The sequence below is a fragment of the Haliotis cracherodii genome, unplaced genomic scaffold (genome assembly GCF_022045235.1).
Source record: "Haliotis cracherodii isolate W230 unplaced genomic scaffold, xgHalCrac1.p SCAF_4, whole genome shotgun sequence".
Taxonomy (NCBI): domain Eukaryota; kingdom Metazoa; phylum Mollusca; class Gastropoda; order Lepetellida; family Haliotidae; genus Haliotis; species Haliotis cracherodii.
The window spans coordinates 47,453,612-47,478,535 of NW_027266297.1; the positions used below are offsets into that span (position 1 = coordinate 47,453,612).

Here is a 24,924-nt window from a genome sequence, read left to right on the forward strand (position 1 = left end):
GTAATTTCTTCTTCTTGAAATTTCGCACTTGCCTCTAAATCCCTTGTCGCACTCTTCAGCGACTGTACTTCCTCTGTCATGTTCGTAATCCTGGTGTTAATCTGTCCCAGTGTGGTTTCTATTCGATCAAGCTTGGTAAGCTTAATATCCATCCGCTCCATCTTCTTAAATAAGTCATCAACCCATGCTGGCTTGTCACACACTTGTGTAGTAGGGCTGACAACAGTCCCATGCGGTACAGGGGTGGCAATATTTGGTGGAGGGGGGTTGTATGGTGAGCCAGGGTATTGTATAAATCCGGGTATTGTTTGTCCATATCCTTGTGAATATGCCATCGTTCTTATTTCCTGAAGACTTATCTCACTGGATGAGTTACTCACATCACAACGTTTTTTACTTTCCTTCTCAGCTGGAGGTGAACTTTCATTACTTTTCTTTCTCTTCGCCTTCTTCTTGTTTGTCATTACATAACCCCAAGCTTATCAGAGCTCCACGCGACACGCCTGCACACTTCGACGGTCAGCTTGCAAGACTGATCCGACTGATGCGTATTTCGCACACGGGCACGGCCAGGCCATTTAATGTGTTTCCGAAAGGGGCGAAAGTGGTGTGTGCAACCCAAGAGGGGGCTTAGGGGTTGCTTATAAAGAATTTTGGAATTTTGAGACTTGGAATAGGTGCCGATGGGGTTGGGGAGGAGCATTTATGCGACAGGCGTTCGTTTATTTATTAAAATTCCACTAATTCATAAATCACATTGAGTTGCTCGCCTCTTCTCCAGTTGCTCACACTCTCAACTGATGTAGCTGCCTTGATTAACTGGAGTCCGGATGTAACTAATTACAAACTCTGTTCTAATTATGCTAATCGTGGAAGTGCATTATACTAGATGACAAACTTGGTAATCCTTTCACACAAATGATCCTTGTTTACAATGAACGCATGTCAATTGACTAAACAAACATCCTTAAGTAGAAGTATCAAAATGGGCGGTGTGTACAACTGTTTCTCAAACAATATCAACCAATATTTTATATTTAGAATCACCATTACATGAAATCACAGAAACATATATATTAAATTTTACTTTGAAAACTCCAGAACCAATGTCGTGAAAGTAATATAATAGGAATTTATTCCAACAATGTGTTTCCTATATATGATTCCTTGTACAATTTTAAATTCATGGATTTTTTATCTATTATTTTGCAATGATCGTGACAATCGCTAAACGGCTACCCTCTTGCTGTTCCGTTTATTGGTTATTCTAGTTTAGACAGCGACAGCCTCTCGTTATACAAACAGTGCTTTTCTAACCCCGATTTATTTAAGACAGCGTCAGTCATTCGCTATACAAACAGTGTTTTTTCTAACCCCGATTTATTTAAGACAGCGTCAGTCATTCGCTATACAAACAGTGTTTTTTCTAACCCCGATTTAGTTAAGACAGCGGCAGCCTTTCGTTATACAAACAGTGCTTTTCTAACCCCGACCTACTTATGATGTATTCACTACTTTATACAATAACCTAGTTCAACCAATTTTATCATATGGTTCAGCTATTTGGGGTACCAAAGAATTTAGTTGTATTAACGCTATCCAAAATAGAGCTTGCCGCTTTTTCTTGGGAGTAGGCAACAAAACACCTAATTTGGCAGTAAGAGGGGAAATGGGCTGGTCATCTAACTATACAAAGCAAAAAAATTGAGATAGTACGTTTCTGGAAAAGGCTGAGTTTGGCAGATGAAAACAGGCTAATGCATATAGTGCAAAGATGGTCATCTAAATTTCGTAAGTCATGGGATAATTCAGTTAAGAAATTATTCGATGTGAAATCAATTACTTCTGTTATAACTAATCTTCTATCTTGTGACTTCGACCATGCTAGAAATATACTCATCAAATTTTTGTCTCATGACCCCTATAGATCAAACCACATTCCTTATGAAGTGCGATGATTTATCCTATTCTGTGGCTGCACTAATTAAATCAATGTACAAACGTAGGTTATATAATAACGTGTCATAAACCCATTCTAGTATTGTATGCCCCTGTATATTTTATAAAACATGTCATTGTATAGAAATGCTTGTTATAAATGTACGAGTATTATACTTTTATCACTTATTTTGTGCACCATTAATAAATTCATCACTGTCCACTATAACTATTTTAGCACTTGCAGTGCTTTTAAGAACATTAGTGTCTAATAGGCCCACGTTTGCCGGGCGATGTATATCTTTTAATATATTCTATTTCCTGTATAAATTGATGTAATTTTATGTATACACCGCTGGACACTTAAATAAACCATTTTTCTTCTTCTTCTTCTTAAAACAGCGGCAGCCTTTCGTTATACAAACAGTGCTTTTTCAAACCGCGATCTAATTAAGACAACGGTATTATTTACATTATCTGTTACTAAAATCTGCACAAATGTTCTATTTCTTATGTAAAATGCTGTCAACATAAAGAAATACAAATTATTTCATTTCAAACCAAACATAGTTGCCATAATGAAAATAGTATTAACGTATTATCGTCACGTGCAATAATACTGTTCGGTAACATTAGTAATATTTTCAAACCCCAAGAATACCTCTTACGGGCTCAAACAATACCTCTTACGGGCTCAAACAATTCAATGAAGCAGTGGTAAAATCTATCCATATATACAAAATTGTATAGTTTTGGATATAACAACTATACAAAATTTTATATTTTGGATATATTGGAATTTTCCCTTGTGCGTGTGTGTGGCTGCTTGTACTAGTCCGGTCTAATGCCGATTTTATATTGCTAGCCCAATGAGATACCATGCCGCAGTTTAACATGAATGCCCCAGTCAGACACAGTATACCGACTCCGAGCAGAACAGCCCGTGCTTTAGCCCCTTAATACCGAGCGCCAGGCACCATCAACAAGAAGTATCTTTTAACGCGTTTGACGCGGCCGGGGATCGAACCCCGGGTGGACGCTCTACCACTAGACCACGGAGGTGGTCCTTGATCTTCGGATAGAATGTGGTTTGTGTCAGTATAATTGCCCAAACTGTTATTTAGTATAGAGGTGAATAACTTTCCAAATGAACGCAGCAATGTTTTAGGTCTGTAATGTTCAGGATGTTTGGTATCTCCTGTCTATGTATATAGTAGTTTAATTACACCATTAACCCAATCAACCAAATCACAGAATCTGACTACCCCAGTCATTATATTCGACCAGCTTAAAAAAAGTTGTTAAAAATGTAAGGTTTTCAGAAGGCGTGTTTGACGTAAATTTAACGGTTGTTTTAAACAACACATTAGATTGTTAAACTTTATATTTATTTTTGCAGATTAAGGAATGGTGTTTAGTTATATGTGTCCATTTATCCTGGCAAGATGCTGAAAATATGTTATAATCGATGATGACAGCAAGTATTAAGTGTATGTTCATAAGCTTACTTATCCAGGCGAGCCACAGTATTGTGGCACATGTTTTCATGGTAGAAGCATAATATCCACATGAACTGAATTAGGTACAGACTCATCTCAGTGAAGCGGATGTACAGCGTAAGATAAATTACATAATTTCAATTTACATAGGCAATGTCTGATTTGTCAAAGCGAATATTTAGGACATAAACCTACTGAGCTTTCCATTTACAGGTTTTTAGTGCAGACTTGATATCTGTCAATTTCAGCGTGTGGTTCAGCGTGTGCTACATTGATCTATGCAACCTTAAGGGTTAGCGAGAACGAGTAAATGTTGTTTGGCGCAATGTTGTCAGCAGTAGCCAGACTAGATCGAGGCGGTAATCAAGAAAAAGTCGAAGTGCACAGCTTAAGAGATGAAAAAAAGAATGACGCTAGATAAATATTTACCGTTGTGGTATTGGACAAGTACACAGCATCGAGAAAGCGACAGCCTGGGTACCATGCCGTACAGTCTAACATGTCCTAATGTAGATCAGCAACATCTTGTTCATAAAAAAAACGACATAACATTAAGGCCCGTGTCTAGTCTAGAAAGGATAGTGACAACAGGGTGGCTAATGGGATGTTTTACCAACCGTTGAATTTCATGTGATATATGTGAGATGAAGTTAAACTGATCCAAAAGAGAAGTATGGATTGAGATCGTGATGGTTAAAACGTGTCCAGCGAAATGGAAACGCTCCTTCTGACTGAGCAGCTTACATGGAATGTATACATGACACATGGAGGACGTCATAGGCAGGTTGTTGTTTCTTTAATATCGGTATCATTGATTCTTTTAGTAGTGAATAAACTATCCATCAGCAAGACATATTACCTTTTATCAATATATACTGGACCGCAAAAGAAACGTCAACATGGATAGATATATTGGAAACCTTATTTGAGACATATTATAAAGATGAAACTTGGCAACACTGATCATAAAGTGTCAAATGTCTTAAAATGAAACACAACACTAGTCTCTGAGAAAATGACATCACAAGTCAGCATCTCGTTCGTCCGCCAATTGCATTGATGACTACCGTGCAACGTCGATACATGGAATGGGTGAGGCGGCACTTGAGCCCACACCCTGAGGAACGCCTGAAACTCGTGGTTGCGGCGACGTGGCAAATGAGGTATGGCGTATGGTCTCAAGACTTGATCAATGTACCGAGCTGCTGTGACACCATTCCCTCTCCCTGAACCGATGTTCTGGAAGACCACAGGGCCGACCCTCCGTGCAAAACCAATTCCACCCCACACCATGATGCTCGGACCACCCCACGAGTCTCTCTCAACAACACCATCATTCGAATAACGTTCCCCGCGACTCTCCCTCTCTCTCTGCCACCTGCTTTTGAGATACAGTAATGGCTCTCGTCTGAAAAAAGGACTCTTCTCCACTCCTGGTGGCGCCAATGCTGGTACTGTGTTGCCCACTGAAGACGGTCCCGGTGATGACGTGGTGTCAGAATGGGTCCTCGGTGTGGCCTGTAACAGTGGAGGTTTCTGCTCGTCAATCGTCGACGCACGGTGTCCGCACTAATGTGTCGCTGGTGTGTCCCCATGGTCTGTCGAGCAGTTTTCGCAGCAGTAACAAAGCGATCTTGAAGATGCTGTCGAACAATCTGACGATCCTGACGTCGGGTGGTGACCCTTGGTCTCCCACTACGTGATCGGTCATCTGTAGTGTTGGTGGTCTGGTACCGTTGCTGGAACCTGTATATGGTCCTTACGTGGACTTGAAATTCATTGGTTACATGCCGGGCGGTTTGTCCAGCTTGCAATCATCCAAGGGCTTGGTGTCGCTGATTTCTTGTCAGTCTTGGCATGTGGTAGCAATTCATTAACGAATGAATGTTATCCGATCTGGGTGGATTTTTATAGTGCAAGAAATGGGGGAACGCATGTGCATTTCAAATTGCATTGAACTCACGTGCATCGGGTTACCATGGCCCTTGCCGAGATGCGTTGGGGCGATCTGTTTTATTGTCATCTGCTTTGGTTTTTTTCAGCAAATTTCTTTTTTCCGGACAAGGTGATGTTAAAATTTAGAAACTTTGACAAAAATTACCCAGATTATTTAAATGACAACTTTTCATGCAATATTACTTGGGGTGATGTTTCTTGTGCGGTTCAGTATAGTTTATTTGTCTTGGTTTGATAGAGATTGCTACGAGGGTGTATCAAAAGGTTTTGAGCCTAACATATTCAGGACAGTGAGGATACCCAGCACTGTAATAGCATAAAATTGCCAAGAATATTAGCACACAAACTGTATTACATGTAGTTTGCTTTTGGAAAAGATGAAAAAGGATACCCCTTGTGATAACAAAATGGGCAAAACTGTGTACAGAGAAGTTTCTGCTCCTGGAGGGTCAGTCAGCAAAATGCTTCGAAGGGCGACTGGTCGCTATTAATGGGAAGACCTCTCCATCATCTGCCACCATTAAACGATGGGTCAAGGAATTCCAATGCGGTAAAGAGAGACTAGAAGATCTAGTGATGAAAAACCGGCGAATAGTACTCCATCAGTAGGAGGAAAAACATGGCATATCATATTGGATCCATAGAAACCATCATTCATGAACACGTTGTGTGCAAAATGGATCCAACGAATGCTTCAGATAAAGGGGTCACCATCAGTAATGTCCTGTTAACCAGGTACGAGGACGAGTCAGATTATCTTCATTTTCGGTTAGTTACCTGTAACGAGACCTGGATCTATTACTATAACCCAGTAGGGCAGAATATAATTAATGGAGTGGAAACATGCCGTGTCTCCCAAAAACAAACAGTATGAAGGGATATGTTCACGACACACTGCCTACTGACGAGCATAGTAATTATACCAAACAGCAACATCGCAAAGGGTCCGGAAGGTTCAAACACCAGGAACTACGGAAAGTCTACTAGATAATATGTGGACGTAAAACATTAACTGTTTTTACAATAATGTGTTTGTTTGGTAGCAATGTGCGAGCGACGTGTGCTTCACTGATTCGTAAACAGGCTTATTGTGTTCTAATATTCCTATTCTGGCTACTCCCAGCTTAAACCATCCTATTCACAGAATAAACGCCAACTTATTTTTTTATGTTTGGTCTTTCTCTTAGATACGTAGATGAATGCACATGTTGTTAGAAACAGACTTGTTAAGTAATCGTTATATCATCATATGTTACTTATCCATATCTGGTTAGTTTGCAAAAGTCTTCCATTTTCATTTGTCCGAGATAGAAAATTGTTGCCTAAAGTACATTGCCTAACACAACCAGCACATACAATTCTTTACCTCTCGGTGGACACCAAAGTCAATCTGCGAAATATTGACCCTTTCTGTCTGTTCCATTGTTGACTTCACACACTTCCAGTGAACGCAGGTTTGCCTCTCTACATTCATTGTGGGAAGATATCCCTCCTTAAGAACTTGTGTGCTACCTCTCTGTGACGTTAAGAACTCAAATCTTGTAATCTAGCCATGTTGATGCTTTACCATTTCAGTCAGTCTTATGGGGAATAACGACCCATTCAGATGAGCTCTGATTGGCAGTCAGGGACAGGTGTGGATTAATTTTGATATTGAAAAAAGGACAATAAGGTATAAACACCTGACGCAAAATATGTAAGTTGTGGGCTTTAAAAGTGTTCAAGATAAGGATAATGGTGGGTATGCTGTGGGAGATGAAATGAAATGAAAACTAAATCTTCTCAACATCTTTGTGTCATTCAAGATCACCCAGGGCAACATACATGTTCGTTACCGCCATGTACATACGATGCTTGTAAGTCAAACCCGTGTCATTTCTGATACACGCACTCGCACTATCTGTGGCAATAGATGAAGCGATTCTTCCTCAGCACAATGTTATGTAAACTGAACGGGCTGTTCAGTTAATAATTGTGTTACAGTATATTTTGACTTAAATTACGGTACTCGATAGTGTCAAGTTGTTCATGCTCGTTTCAGAATTGGATATATTGATCTTAATGGTCATTCAGTTGGAAGACATATTTCAAATATATGCTTCACTTTCTCCTTACTTGTCCTATTTATCGTCACACTAGAAGCTCTATGAACTTCTACCCAAATGGTTTTGATATGAAAACAGCATTGTAAGGTAACAGGAATTTAACAAGAGATGTCAACCACAACAAGTCTGTCCATGATTCCATGGAAAATGGTGTTTTTTACACTGAGTATAAATGTAGAGTCTTATATGCATATGCTTGTAGTCTTGTTAACATGAGTGGTCTTAAGGAGCTTCTTACTACATAATCTGTTTCTTGGCCTCAAACATTTGGTCTCTACACTAATCTAATTATGTAACAGGGAGTGGTGTTAGGCCCGTTACGCCTGTTTAGCAACCCCTTTCAAGTTAAGTTAACCGTATCAATATTTAACTGTAATGGTTTAACCTCACCGCCCAGGCAGTCTGTATGGGAGTAACATAAGCTATGCTGTTTTTAAGTATGGGACAGTATCACCAGTGGCAAATGAAAAATGCCCCAAGCCCTCACTGGTCGTCCCCATCAACAACGACCTCAGGTGAAAACTGACCAAAATTTAAGAAATTCAACTCTGTAGTTCCATTCAACACTGTGATGCTTTAGTGAATATTGAATTTGTTCCAAATCCAGAAGTCGGCCGTTATCTTGCCTGTCTATTGTAGTGAATAAAGCAGACTGGTGTATGATCTCCGGCAACGCCGAGTAGGAAATTCAGAGTATATAAACAGAACGAGTTGGGCTTAACGCAGCTTTGAACATATACACATTTACATCATATCTCTTGATGACATGATGTGGGGATTTCAGCCACTCATTTTCAAAAATTCTTTAACCAATAATTGTACTTATGCTTTACAAACGCCAATGACAAATTCGCTTTGACAAGTCCTCGGAAGAGTCGATCGCCATAATACTATCACATCTATCTGTTACATGTGGAACAATGACAAGAAACACCAACGTTTTCTGAACGTATGATTTAAACATATTTTTATTCAGTGAATCTGGATCGGTAAACAAGCGAAAAGGCTTATGTTAAAACCTCTCCAGTACAAGTTATATTCATGAAGGTATTAAACAAAACAATACATGATGATAAACTAGATACGTTAACAAGAGCAAGTGATCATGGACAACAGTTTGGTGTAATGAGTAGAACAATATACGCGGGATTTACAGTCTCAAGTTAGTTTAAACCGTTTGGAATGGAGTATGTATGAATGTACTGATTTTAAGATAACTAAGAGAGTTTTTGTAAAATTAGCATTTACTTTCAATATAGTGTTAAGATCAACTCCTCAGAATAGAAGAATGAATCATGACTTACAACATTATAAAAGGGACAGGAAAAGAAATGGTGTGATGCATTTTCATACATTTATCCACAAGAGCAAGCTGTATTGTCAGAAATTTGTCTTTCATGTCAATGGGCATTTAGATCGTAACAACCAAGCCTGAGGCGAGAATGTACAATTTGACAAAATCCACTTCCAAAAGTTAGATCAATGTACAAATTGGTATTTTTAATCTCTTTAATTCACCAACAGTTCCTTCATTAATAATTATTGTATTAGTGTGCAAGTTGCTCCAGGTGTACTACATTAGTGCGTGTGTTTTCTAGAAAACATGTAATTCAAATAGACATAGTTAGTTTATTTGCTATTGTTGCATCATTAAAATGTAACATATCCTTTCCTTCATCAGTCAACACTCATTATTGTAAAACCAATGTGCCAGGACAGCTTAACACAATGGTCAAGCCAGGCATGCAAGTTGAATGGTGACTAAGTGTTAGACAACAAACAAAGTGTCACGGTCTTAATCCCTTAAGCAAATGGACGCCACAATGAGCATAGTCGACGGCTTAATTCCTCAACATAGATTTGTTTTACCTAACTCACTACCCTTTTGTGAGCATTGTTAAATCTAGGAACAACACGACCAAAGAAATTATAAACTTGAAGTTGCCATTAAACAACAAAGATCTTGTTTGACCAGACGGTAAAAACCTGCGCATTTCTACATCATCAACATTTTGCAATATGAAAATAGAAAACAGTCATCCAGTCACACTTTGTTGTGAAAAATCTTAAGTTTGATGAAAACGAAGATAGTGATGAAAACGTGACTGTAAACAAAGTGCAGTGTGTGGTGCGAGACGGACTCCAGCTCCCAGATGTGATGGTGGTGAGTGCGGTCAGGAAGCAGGGCAGGGAATCTAGACCAGTGGTCATCGTCGCCAGGGTCCAGTCCGTCGAGCAGAAGATACAGATTTTGAAAAATAAAATAAAAGTAAAAGACAATAAATCATTCCCGAATGTGTATATTGACAATGATTTACCGTATGATGTTCGAAACACTGAGGCATCTCTCCGTACCCTGGTGAGAGAGATGGGTAAGGACAGAGTACCATGTACGCGGTACCCGTCTCATCAGGAATGGGAAACAATACAGGACACCAGGCGTCTTAGACTGAGTTGTTGGAACTGTGGTGGGTGGTCTTTGAAAGACAATGATAATTCGAACTTTAGAAACGATGTCTTATTGTCAAGAAATTATGACATTATAGGTTTGTGTGAGACTTTTTTACGTGATGATGAGAAAATCACAGTAGATGGCTACAAGTGGATAGGGCATAACAGAATGAAATTCGATAAACATGCTAAAAGGGGATCAGGTGGGGTTGGGTTTTAAGTTAAGGAAAAACTTCTTGATTTTTATGACTGTTCTGTACTTAACAATGAATATGGAGGGATTCTGTGGATAAAGCTGAGCAATTAGAGCGCAACCTACATATACTGTGTGTGTTACCTACACCCTGCAGGCTCGTCTCGCTATGGGACTGACCCCTCAGCGTTCTTCTCTACACTGCGTCAGCATGTTTATACTTACCAGACCAAACATGTAATGTACACGGACAGGAGATGATAGACTTTCTTGTAGACTGCAATATGTGCATGTTAAATGGTCGCATCGGCAAGAACGATTTCACGTACGTATCGACGGGTGGTAAGTCTGTAATTGACTATGTGTTTGTGCCCCACGAACAATTACCCCTGTATACTGATTTCTCTGTGGTGTGTATGAGTGATTTAATCTGTGAAAGGCAATTAGTAGTACCACATGCTATACCTGATCACTCCATCATTGAGTGGGTCACTGATGTACCTGTGTTCGCTCACAGTAGAGACAAAGGACACTCAACCTGCAGGGGGAGAGCATATACGGCGCTTCAACGTGAAAGATATCCCAGGTGTTTTTCTACAGGATGGGAACCAGAAGATAGTCTGTCTACACAGAGAGATATCAACTCAGCATACGATGAATTTGTGTCTTTTATTACCAAGAGTCTTAATGTTTTATGCTCCACGAACTCGAAATCACCTAATCCTTCTACACGACACGAACGCACCGGTAAACCGTATTGGAATCAGGAGTTACAACTCCAGTGGAATAAAGTGTGTCAATTGGAACGCCAGTGGCGACGAGCTAACAACCAGGGACAGAAACGGAACCTACGTAGACTATACTCTAGTCAGAGAACCCACTTTGACAAGTTACATAGAAAGGTTAAAAAATTATACCAGCTAAAAGAACAGAGTGTTTTACTGGAGCAACTACAGCATTGTAATTCCTCAGTATTTTGGAAATCCTTTGGTAAAATTGGAATTAGAAACGATCGCAAAGTCCGTATTCCCATGGAAGTTGCGAACGATGATGGTACCGTAATAACCGACCCTGAACTCGTCATGAAAAGATGGAGAGATGACTACGAAGTGCTCTACAACGACAATACCAACACAATGTCCTTTGATGATACACACCTGTCGTTTGTACGTAACTCTTTGACGACGGATGACGTCACAACGGTCCGTGATGACATAACAGCCATCAACCGTGAGATCACTCGGGATGAAGTCTAGGCTGCTGTTTTCTGTTGTAAACTCAAAAAGGCTGCAGGCATTGACTCTATACCAGCTGAAGCAATTAAGAACGATGTTTGTATTGACATCCTCCATAGGTTGATCGGATACTGTTTCGAGAGCGGATGTGTTCCTGAGTCTTGGAAATCTGGAATTATCAACCCTATCGTTAAACCCGGCACCACTGATGTTCGGCAACCACTAACATACAGAGGTATTTGCTTGATTTCAGTCCCGTGCAAGGTATATTGTGAAATTTTAAACCACAGATTATCAGCCTTCATCGAAGATCATCACTTATTAGCTGAGGAGCAAAATGGCTTCAGGAAACAACGTAGCTGCATGGACCATATATACAGCCTGTATGAGATTCTCAACAACAGGAGATGCTCTGACCAATCTACTTTCGCCTGTTTCATCGACATGACAACGTAAACAGAGACTGCTTATGGTATAAATTGAAAATGTCAGGTATCGGAGGACCAATGTTGAAAGCAATTCAATCTCTATACGAAGGGGTCAATTGTGCTGTTAAGAAATTATAAACTTGAAGTTGCCATTAAACAACAAAGATCTTGTTTGACCAGACGGTAAAAACCTGTGCATTTCTACATCATCAACATTTTGGCAATATGAAAATAGAAAACAGTCATCCAGTCACACTTTGGAAAGCACCAATTACTCCCCCTTTACGTGCAGGAGAATGTCCGAAATCTTGCGATTATTTTCGCACATGAAGCTTGTTCGAGGCCGTCAGCCCGAGAACAAGTTTCATATGCGAAAATACTTACTTACTTACTTTGGAGATTTAACGTGCGCTTTCCGACTGATGCGTATTTCGCTCACGGGCCCGGCCAGGCCATTTAATGTGTTTCCGAAAGGGGCGAAGGTGGCCTGTGCAACCCAAGAGGGGGCTTTAGGGGTTGCTTATATATAATTTGGGAATTTTGAGATTTGAAATAGATGCCGATGGGGTTGGGGAGGAGAACTAAGGGAGCTGGGTGTGGTGGATGTTTGTTTATTAATGTGATTTTGATTTGGTAGGTTATTATGTTTTTAGATGCGTTTTATTAGTTCCGTTTTGATTAAGAATACGCCTTAGGCCTTGAAGTTTTCTAGTTTATTTTGTGGGTTTAGTATTGCTTCTAGAGTGAGAGCCTTGTTTAGATTGAGGGTGGTTTGTAATGCGGTTCGATGTGTGAGGTAGTGTGTGCAGTGGATGAGTGCGTGTTCTGGGGTTTCTGGTTGTTTGCAATGTGGGCAGTTACCTGTAGTGTGTTTTTTTAATTTTTATTAGGTGGTTATTTAGGTTGGTGTGTCCTGTTTGGAGTTTAGTGATTACTCTGTCGATTTTTTTTGATGGATGGAGAATTTTTGGTTTGGTTAGTGGTTTGCTGAGCACTTTTTTGATTTGGCTATTTGAGTTTAGATAAAGGTTATGCCATTTTTTGGTGATTTTTTGCTTGTTTACACTTTTAATTTCTGATTTTGAGATGGGTAAGTTTAAGCTTATTTCTGGGATTTTGAGGGATAGTTTAGCTATACCGTATATTCCTACGTGGGCGGGGATCCACAAGAAGGTTATTTGTTTGCCTGCCTTAGTTAGGTCGTTGGAGCTTTTAAGTATTTGATTTATTAATTTAGGTCGGTTTTTGGTATTTTTGTTTTGGAGGGCTTGCAGTCCACTTAACTTAGGGAGTCGGTACGTATTAGGATTTTTTTGTGGTTTTTGGATTCTTGATTATGGAGGGCTGAGGCCATGCCCATTAGTTCTGCCGTGAATATTGATTGGTTATTTGGGAGTCGGAAAATAATCGCGAGATTGTTTTAAGTAGGAGAAAGTCCCCAAAGTTTGATCAAGTTAATGCCCCAAACTAATCTCAAACTAATCTTCAAGGGGGACGACTATGTTTGCTTCCGGTAGTTCCTGTATGAGTGCATGATGAATTGCCGTAACCAGCACTTATGTTGATACATCAGTGTAAATATGGGCATAGCTGTCCAAGGTAGTTTGAAGTTTAGTGATAGCTACAGATCGTAATAGCCTACTAGGGATGGGTTTTCTTTTTTTTGTGACATATGATGTTACAGCAGTGTCAACTTTGGGGTTTGTTAGCGTGGGTGTAAACTTTCTGGTGGCTGAATGTCACCACAATTGTGACTTCGGATGATACTAATATCCCAGATGGCTTTAGTGAGGTATTTTTCCGAGCTAGGGCTTCATCTCGGATGTTTTTGTCTCCCCATGTCCTTTTCACCAAACGGTTTGATGTTCGGCTTTAGAACGATACTATTGCCTGCTCTCTTCTTAGTTTCAATGGGAGTTTTCCTGTTTCTACTTGTAGAGCTTCTAGTGACGTGCCTGTTGCTGTGCCTGTGACCAGTATTAGGGTTTTGTATTGTATTCTGCCGAGGCGGCTCAAGACAGTATTTGATGCTAGCCTCACAGCCACAGTCTATTTTTGCTATTTTTGATCTGATAAGTGATTTGTAGAGGACCAGCTGAGTGTCCCTCGATGTGCCCCAAGATTTGACATCTGTTTTCCACATATTCTATAACTTTGCGCCAAGTGAGGTGTTGATCAAGGATCGCCACAAGAGAGATTGCGGATTGTTCGAATTTGATTGGTTTGCCTTTAATGGAGACACGGGTTATCATAACATCCCCCCCCCCTCCCCCCTGCGTTTGAATAGCACCCCGACAGTTTTTTCACTTGAAAGGGTAAACCCCCATTTATTGCACCATTGATCTACTACTAGGACCGACTACTCCGTCCAGGGCTGATATTTCGGATTTGTGAAATATCTGTGTGCTTTACCCATATTGCTCCGTCATCACCGAATTTTGGGTAGGAGAGTTGACATGATCAAAAAGATCATTGCTCATTATTGGGCTTATAATCCTTTGGTAGGGCTTCGTCTTTCCCTTGCTTTAGAAGCGGGATAACTGCAACACGTTTCCATGCTTTTGGGACTTCTCCTTTGGACCATATCGTGTTATCCAACTCAGTGAATAAGCTTTTGGATTGATCAGGTGGGTTTTTCCATATCTAGTAACTGGTTGTGTAAAGACGGGGTGCTATGCCTTTTCTATGTGCTATGTCAGATGCCCGCCTTGCGGCTGTTTTGATATCTTAAGCATAGCATTTTTTCCTGTTTGAATTGTTTGCTGCAATTTTTGCAACCGCTGACGGTTTGGAAATGCTCGGCCAGAATGTTGGCCTTTTCTTTGACTGTATGGACGTTGGCTAACTTGGGAATTTTTGGAGGTTTACGCTTACCCCTGATTGTGTGTATTCTTGCCCAGACTGTTTTATGATTTGTTTTATCATTGAGAGATTTGCAGAAGGTTTGCCGTGACTCTTTTTTTAGATTCGTCTGTGAGCTGTCTTACTTTAGTCCTGGCTGCTCGGACCTATTTAGGACTTTCTTTCTCACTCTCCTAGCTTTTCCTATTTCCCTGTTCCACCATGGTACCGGAAATTTGTCAGTTTTGTGTTCCCTTTTTTTCTGGAATTGATTTTTCAGCTGCGGCAAATATTGCCGAGGTAAGAATTTGGCAAAAAGGATCAGATCAGCGTTATGAGATTGTCGTCTTCACCCCATTTCTCTACCATTTTGCCCTATTTGCATGTATCATTTCTGTCTTCCCACAAGGTACTGTTGGCATCAAGGTGACCAAGGATTATCCCATTTTGTCCTACTATTTGAGCAAGTCTCGTTAGCTCTTCTGTGTTTGTTTGATGGGTAACCTTGTGGTGTATATTGGCTATGCGTAATTCATTGCCATTTGCCTGTTTTAGGGAGATTACTTGTTTTTCAGGGTTTGATTGCATATTTGTTTTAGGTACAGCTGTCGTGTCTTCCTCCTTTGTTGCCAAGGCAGTTTTTCTGGTGACCATAGTGAAGGGGTTCCCTCCAATTGGCTGGGCGGACTCTCAACAATTGTAATTTCTGGACATCTCCATTTCAAAGTTCATATTCGTCAGTCCCAGGGACCTGGGTGATTGACGACCGTGCAGTTTAAGCTGGTGAGCGAACCGAGCTTGGTGGGCGCGGAGGGTTGTGTACAGTACGGGACCTGTGACACAACTGAATTTGCTACCACCGACGGCCGTATATATACAACTCAGGGCTGCATTAAGTTACATAACTAAAGATCACAACTTCCAAGGTATCAGGTTGATCGGCTGTAACTATGGATGGTTGTGTCATTATTTAAGATTATGAGATTCAAGTAAACACACTTATCACTGGTTCCCTTAGAGAATGACCCTTTGTGTCAGCCTGGCTGGACAGACTTGCATAATGTGCCATAGGCCCACAGATCGAGTGACCGTGTGTTTAGCCGCATATGTGAAACATAAAATATCTTGTATGCGGCGGTCAGTAAGTGCGTTATCTACATTGAATTTACTTTAAGAATAGTCATATTAGTTTACAGATATAAGTTGATTGATATATATTTTCTAATAGGAATTTGGTGTTATGAGAAAACTATGACTTTACTAAGCCCGATAATGGTACAGGTGATGTGGATGTATTTCCCCACAACAAAGCAACAATACAAGAGATACCTGTATTATTCTCACACAAAAATAGGTAAAATAATACTATTAAACAAAGATAATATATATTAATATCAATTCTATCCTTGAAGTCTTTACCTAATACACAATGGAAAACAGTATCAACCCACATCGAAAAGTATAAACAGTAGGGTGAGAATTGGATGTTGTTTTTATCATACTGTACTTGACTTCGTTTGTATTTGTTTTGGTACCTACCACAGTGTTTTGAGATTCAAAGAAACCAAAAGATAATTAGCTTTCCGAGCAAAGGAAGAACTTTGGAGGCAGATGTGTCAATGAAGTGACAAAACAACCTTGAGCAGTTAAGGTAATGGGTAGAAAGACAGATTATTCCGTATCATGAATGAATAGATAACTATAAAAAACACACCAAAAACGTAAAAGAGGCTGTTGCGCTAAAACCGGTATGTTACCGATAGTAACAGAGTAAACAGAGGCACGCAGTTACGACAATTAATACTCTTTCGTGGTCATGACAATTAATACTTTCACGTGGAGTTGATAGATATTAACACAAATAGTGCGTTATTAACCATCACTGTCGGGGCTGTCAGCAAACTGACTGTTCTCTTGTGACTATCGGATTTACATTTTCAGTTTAAAGGAGTCCATGTTTCGACCAAACTGAGATTTAGTGATAAGTGAGACAGCTTCCTCAAGTTTCTTTACAAAGATCAAGCTGTCTCTCATCCATTTTCCGGCAAGTCTTTTAAAAGCTACACGTTTTCGAGCCTCGGCAACGACTCTGGCTGCAAAATATTAACATTGCTAAAATATTATTGTTCATTACACGTAATTGTTTAAAGCACATGTACGTCGATTTTCTATAGTTGAAGACAAACGATTACAATTAATTTTCCAGTTTTGATGTGTGTTTTATCTCATGGCTTGAGAAAAAAGTGCGATGTCAACACCTTCGGTTGTGTTACAGGTGAACGTCAGTGCTGAAGGATGATGACAAAAATACTGAACGGTGAACTGACCTTCACCTCACTGAAACCTCTGGATTTGTCGACCTGTTCTAAGGAGTGAGTTTTACATATCGATATGCCCCATATATACTTCTGTCAGCGATGGGTATCTATATACCCTGGTGTGTGTAGATATATCATATTGGCGATGTGTGAATGCGTGTGCGTGTGTGTAGGTATGTATGATAGTGTGAATTAGAGGGACAGGCAATGTGTGTATGTAATTTAACATAGTATTTTAGATCTACTACATATGCAATGAGTATTATCACCTTAATGACGGGTACTACAATGTACTAACATCTATAACAGTCTCCGTGCCAGAAGCCAGTGTGTGTTAGGGTATCCATATCCATGGTTTGTAATACATGTCAGCAAACAGATATCCACGCGCTGTCCCGTTGTACCCACGCCGGTTCATGCACGTGCATCGGTCACGGTCGTAGCACCTGATTTGTTACCAGCTAAATTGTCATAGTGAAGATCTGAATGTGCAAGGTGTCATAATGAACATCCTAGTGTGTGTAGATCAGTCATAGTGAAGATCTGAATGTGTAAGGTGTCATAGTGAACATCCTAGTGTGTCTAGATCTTCCACAGTGAACATCCTAGTTTGTGTAGATCTGTCATAGTGACGATCCTAGTTTGTGTAGAACTGCCATAGTGAAGATATGAGTGTGTAAGTATGTTTGAGAGAGTATCCTACTTTGTGTGAATCTGTCACAATGACGTTCTTAGTGTGTGTATGCGCGCGCGAGTATGTGTGTGTGAGTAGATATATCATTGTGTCTTAGTGTGTGTAAATCTTAACGAAATGAAGACCCTTCTGTGATCCATGGTTTCAACCCAAGTATTTTATACTTTTAGAGAGATCAAGCTTTACTTCGAGAACAGCTATGACTTGAACGAAAGCCTCTTCACGGCACTCAAAGGTAACTATGCCAATTATAAAATTGTGACATGAAAACATCACCAACTATCCTCAGAACTGTCATATGCATACACACACAACACCAACTCTCCTCACATTATGACATGCATTAATACACAACACCAACTCTCCTCACATTGTGACATGCACCAATACACAACAACAACTCTCCTCACATTGTAACATGCACACACAACACCAACTCTCCTCACATTGTGACATGCATTAATACACAACACCAACTCTCCTCACATTGTGACATGCACCAATACACAACAACAACTCTCCTCACATTGTGACATGCACACACAACACCAACTCTCCTCACATTGTGTCATGCACACACAACACCAACTCTCCTAACATTGTGACATACACACACAACACCAACTCTCCTAACATTGTGGCATGCACACACAACACTAACTCTCCTCACATTGTGTCATGCACACACAACACCAACTCTCCTCACATTGTGTCATGCACACACAACACCAACTCTCCTAACATTGTGTCATGCACACACAACACCAACTCTCCTAACATTGTGACATACACACAACACCAACTCTCCTAACATTGTGATATACACACACAACAACAACTCTCCTCACATTGTGTCATGCACACACAACACCAACTCTCCTCACATTGTGTCATGCACACACAACACCAACTCTCCTCACATTGTGTCATGCACACACAACACCAACTCTCCTAACATTGTGTCATGCACACACAACACCAACTCTCCTTACATTGTGTCATGCACACACAACACCAACTCTCCTCACATTGTGTCATGCACACACAACACCAACTCTCCTAACATTGTGTCATGCACACACAACACCAACTCTCCTAACATTGTGACATACACACAACACCAACTCTCCTAACATTGTGACATACACACAACACCAACTCTCCTAACGTTGTAACATGTATACACAACACCAACTCTCCTCACATTGTGTCATGCACACACAACACCAACTCTCCTAACATTGTGTCATGCACACACAACACCAACTCTCCTCACATTGTGTCATGCACACACAACACCAACTCTCCTAACATTGTGTCATGCACACACAACACCAACTCTCCTTACATTGTGTCATGCACACACAACACCAACTCTCCTCACATTGTGTCATGCACACACAACACCAACTCTCCTAACATTGTGTCATGCACACACAACACCAACTCTCCTAACATTGTGACATACACACAACACCAACTCTCCTAACATTGTGACATACACACAACACCAACTCTCCTAACGTTGTAACATGTATACACAACACCAACTCTCCTCACATTGTGTCATGCACACACAACACCAACTCTCCTAACATTGTAACATACATACACAACACCAACTCTCCTAACATTGTGTCATGCACACACAACACCAACTCTCCTAACATTGTGTCATACATACACAACACCAACTCTCCTAACATTGTAACATACACACACAACACCAACTCTCCTAACATTGTGTCATACACACACAACACCAACTCTCCTAACATTGTAACATACACACACAACACCAACTCTCCTAACATTGTGTCATACACACACAACACCAACTCTCCTAACATTGTGACATACACACACAACACCAACTCTCCTAACATTGTGACATATATACACAACACCAACTCTCCCAACATTGTGACATACACACACAACACCAACTCTCCTTACATTGTGACATACATACACAACACCAACTCTCCTTACATTGTGACATACACACACAACACCAACTCTCCGTACATTGTGACATACATACACAACACCAACTCTCCCAACATTGTGACATATATACACAACACCAACTCTCCTTACATTGTGACATACATACACAACACCAACTCTCCTTACATTGTGACATACACACACAACACCAACTTTCCTTACATTGTGACATACATACACAACACCAACTCTCCTTACATTGTGACATACACACACAACACCAACTCTCCATACATTGCGACATATATACACAACACCAACTCTCCCAACATTGTGACATACATACACAACACCAACTCTCCTCACATTGTAACATGCATACACAACACCAACTCTCCTAACATTGTGACATACATACACAACACCAACTCTCCTAACATTGTAACATGCATACACAACACCAACTCTCCTAACATTGTGACATACACACACAACACCAACTCTCCTTACATTGTGACATATATACACAACACCAACTCTCCTAACATTGTAACATGCATACACAACACCAACTCTCCTAACATTGTGACATACACACACAACACCAACTCTCCTAACATTGTGACATACACATACAACACCAACTCTCCCAACATTGTGACATACATACACAACACCAACTCTCCTTACATTGTGACATACACATACAACACCAACTCTCCCAACATTGTGACATACATACACAACACCAACTCTCCCAACATTGTGACATATATACACAACACCAACTCTCCTTACATTGTGACATACACACACAACACCAACTCTCCTTACATTGTGACATACATACACAACACCAACTCTCCCAACATTGTGACATACATACACAACACCAACTCTCCTAACATTGTGACATACACACACAACACCAACTCTCCTAACATTGTGACATACATACACAACACCAACTCTCCCAACATTGTGACATACATACAACACCAACTCTCCCAACATTGTGACATACATACAACACCAACTCTCCTCACATTGTGACATATATACACAACACCAACTCTCCTAACATTGTGACATATATACACAACACCAACTCTCCCAACATTGTAACATACACACACAACACCAACTCTCCTAACATTGTAACATACACACACAACACCAACTCTCCTAACATTGTGACATACATACACAACACCAACTCTCCCAACATTGTGACATACATACAACACCAACTCTCCTAACATTGTAACATATATACACAACACCAACTCTCCCAACATTGTAACATGCATACACAACACCAACTCTCCTAACATTGTGACATACATACACAACACCAACTCTCCCAACATTGTGACATACATACAACACCAACTCTCCTTACATTGTGACATACATACACAACACCAACTCTCCTTACATTGTGACATACATACACAACACCAACTCTCCTTACATTGTGACATACATACACAACACCAACTCTCCTAACATTGTGACATATATACACAACACCAACTCTCCTCACATTGTGACATGCACACACAACACCAACTCTCCTAACATTGTGACATGCATTAATGCACAAGAAATGAATGTTTGTTAACATTGCAGTCAGCAATATTACAATTATACCATTTTCGCGTGTAAGTATAGTTTTTGGACCGTGTCACCTTGAGACCAGCAGATCCTGTTATGGGGTTGTTTATTTGCACTGACTGCCAGTGTCAGCATATGACTGAAGCGTTAGCCAAATGTTGAGGGCTGTCGTGGCCAGAACATAGTGGTACTCGGCGGCAGGGATTTGGTAAGAATATCTGCCTTTGTGTAAAACACAAACATGACAAGCTTGATTTCAAGATTTCTAGATATTCGTAAGTGCACTGAAATATATTGCATGAGGTATACATGAGATTTACTTAGACAATGATTTGTACATCTAACAACACAGGCACATTTAGGCAATCTAAGATTATCCTAATGTGAAAAAGGAGACTCTGTTTGAAAGGTGCTGCTTATAGAAGGAATTATTGGTCAGAATATTCGTCATCATATGTTGGATGTAGCTATTGTCGCAAGCCAGGTCATTTGATTTCTGATTTTTCTGACTTTCGTTTTGGGCAGTGCGGCTCATTTCCCTGATGCGTGCGATGGATTTTGTAAGACTTGTCAGGTGGGAAGGAAACCTAATCAGAACCTCCCCACTTTGAAACTCATACCAGCATTTGAAGAACCTTTTTGACGGATCATTATTGAGTGTGTTGGTCCTCTGCCTAAGTCTGGTAATCAATATCTGTTGACAATTATGTGCGATTCGACCAGATTCCCTGAAGCCATTCCATTAAGCAAACTTAGTGCACCAGCATTGATCAAGTATTTAACCATTGTTGTCTTACCCAAGGTAGTTAAGTCTGATCAAGGGTCGAATTCATGTCAGGGTTGTTTCAGGAGGTCATTTATGAGTTGGGAGTTAGACAGGTCAAACCTAGTGCTAACCAGCCCGAGACACTGTGAACTGGAGGGCTTTCGCCAGACTTTTAAAAATATGATCACGATTTTATTGCTTTGAAACTGAGAGTGAGTGAGTGAGTATGGTTTTACGCCGCTTTTAGCAATATTCCAGCAATATCACGGCGGGGGACACCACAAATGGGCTTCACACATTGTACCCATGTCGGGCATCGAACCCGGGTCTTCTTGAAACTGAGAAGTGGGATGAAGACATGCATATGTTGTTTGCAATTAGGTCTTAATGGTCAATCAGGCTTGAATTTTTTCAAGACTCTGTGGTTATTTTCTGAACTAGATTTCTGACGATTACTGAATGTATCGCAGGACAAAATAAACGACAACTATGACAAACATTCCAAAGTTTCAGTCATGACTCAAGTTGGAGCATCTCTAGAAAGAAGTCAAGTGCATGTTGCAGAACGACATCATCGAACCAAATGAAAGTGAATGGAGTTCAAAATGCATCCTGCAACCTACCTGCCTGAAGCGAGTGAAGTCGCTATCTAAACCCGGCTCGTTCCCCATATCAATAATTGATGACTGTCTTGACAGTATTCGTCAAACCAAACCTTTGACATTTTTTAAGATTCAACTTACTGAACGTGCAAAGGCGATTTCTACTTTTGCAACACTAGATGGATTTTATCAGTACAAAGTTATGTCATCTGGGTTAAAATAATGACGTCACTTTAGGACTACAAAGTACAAAGACATCGACGGCATTATCAGTCATTCAGTAAAGTGGAACGATGAACTCACTGCCGCCGAATTCCGCTAACATTTGGCCACGAGGCGCTCGACATCTTACCAAGGCGTCAATTATTTCGCCACAACAAATATACTAACAACAGCTTCCTGACACATAACAATCCTAGTTTAGACTTACCTACCCGAGGTCCGTAGGACCTTCTGATTAGAGTCAGCTGGTTACAATACGTTACTTGATTGTGTGACATCGTGACCTAACACCGTGGACCATTGCTCAACCTCATCATGCACTATATTTTATATGCCTTGCTTGAGATTATGATTTAATATCATATGTATGTGCAACATACTGCCCTCTTTCCACTGCAGAGGAGTCTGTGTTTTACAAATGCCCCGACCGTCTCCGCCTCCCTCTCATCTTCTACTTCGCCCACACAGCGACCGTCTACGTCAATAAACTTCTTCTTGCCAGCTTTATCAAGGTAATATACTCTTGAAATCTTCTCACGTGCGAACAACGATTAGATCGAAAATCGAATATTTTAGAAGACGATTGTATTGCTACCAGTACTATTTATCTTTGTTGATCATTGTACATTAACAGTGTTTCTTTCTTTCAGAGCAGAGTGAACTTTGAATTTGAAACTATGTTTGAAACTGGTGTAGATGAAATGTCATGGGATGACACGGTAAGTCACTGCACAGCGATCACAGACAGCATCTAACAACCAGTAATTACTGTTTCAGGAGTGGAAATGGTCAATGTACATTTGGTGGTTACATTTATCACATTCTCTGGTTTATAGTACTTTACACTCATATCATTTCTTTAATATCACATGATTTTGTTTGAGAATATTTATTAAAAACAAAATCTAAAACTAAATGTCTCGATTTGTTAAATCCTGTAACGTTACTTTCCCCTCTGAGAGAAATCATTTAAGATGACAATCTCTTCCACTGGACGAGTGATGACCTGGGCACAGACGTGACTATTATCTGATCCTTCTGTGCTGTCATGACATTGATTGTTAGTCATGGAGTAAACACTACCGAAATGACTTGACATCACGAACGCAATAAGTCCTGTGGTAGAATATGTCGTTTTAAATCCTCGTAACTAACATTTATATATAGCCTACTTTATTTTGTTAAGATGAAAAAAGGTAATGGGACAGGTCAGCGAGTAGGGTTTTATAACGCCGATTTGAACAGCCTAAGAGCTTAACTCATCTTGCGTTCTCTCAGCTTGATGTGGGATGAAAGCCCCGAAGTGATGTTTACCCATGAACACATGTATGGTCCTGTCAGACCTGGAAACATTATCAGGGCGAATCTTGGAGTAGAACCCAAGGTTATAGAGTGACGCCTAAGGGGCACACCATCACACAGCATCTTGGTCAAAAGTGCCCCTGGACCAGCTGTAGGATTAGCTGCCAAATATGTCGATTGATGGCTATATAGAGTACGGCAGATTCGTATTTTGTACGCCAAATAAATGTAGATTACGTCAGGTACATCACGTTAGATACATGTAGACGATATAATATGTATTCAGAATGACAGATGGATTGAGAGTATGGTATATAGTAAGCGAGTATTACAAATATGACAACAGTTTTTAGGGGCAATACCGGGAGAATAGTTACCCACCAGTTTGCAGTCCACCTTCAAAATTGTTATAAAAAATGGTGAATAGCCTATTTTTAAGATGCATAAATGTCCAGTACTCGAATAAATAAGGACATGGCGAATTTCCTACAAATGATTGTTGCAGGAGAACTACCGTATGGGTGGAAGCTTTGAGTGGCCTTCCCTGGACCAAGTAGTGAAATACAGACAAAAAGTGAGAAATCTGATTCTTGACCAGATAGACGACACCCCACTCACCCTACCTATTACAGCGGAAAGTTCCTGGGTGAGGCAAATAACGTTTTAGTTTCGCGTCTTTCGCGTCGGAATACCGTGACATAAACCAAGATGCGCTCTGTAATTAACAATGCGTATTCTGTTGGCTAACCACAGTGGGTTTAGCCATGTTGTGGGACTGTATTAATGCATAGATCAGATGTGTGTTTG

The 24,924-nt window shown here is 40.3% G+C and overlaps 1 protein-coding gene across 2 annotated transcripts in view; it reads left to right on the top strand.

Annotated features, from left to right (window-relative positions):
* Positions 1–24,924, top strand: part of LOC139478676 (uncharacterized) — a 65,532-nt gene that overhangs the window by 15,219 nt on the left and 25,389 nt on the right. The window contains exons 2-7 of one of the 2 annotated variants that reach the window (XM_071261241.1): positions 15,246–15,429; positions 16,922–17,018; positions 17,829–17,893; positions 23,215–23,327; positions 23,466–23,534; positions 24,623–24,763. In XM_071261241.1, coding sequence (XP_071117342.1) covers positions 16,942–17,018; positions 17,829–17,893; positions 23,215–23,327; positions 23,466–23,534; positions 24,623–24,763 — 465 coding nt within the window. In that variant the 5' untranslated portion in view covers positions 15,246–15,429; positions 16,922–16,941. The remainder of the gene's footprint in view (positions 1–15,245; positions 15,430–16,921; positions 17,019–17,828; positions 17,894–23,214; positions 23,328–23,465; positions 23,535–24,622; positions 24,764–24,924) is intronic. The other variant, XM_071261240.1, reaches the window with a different exon arrangement.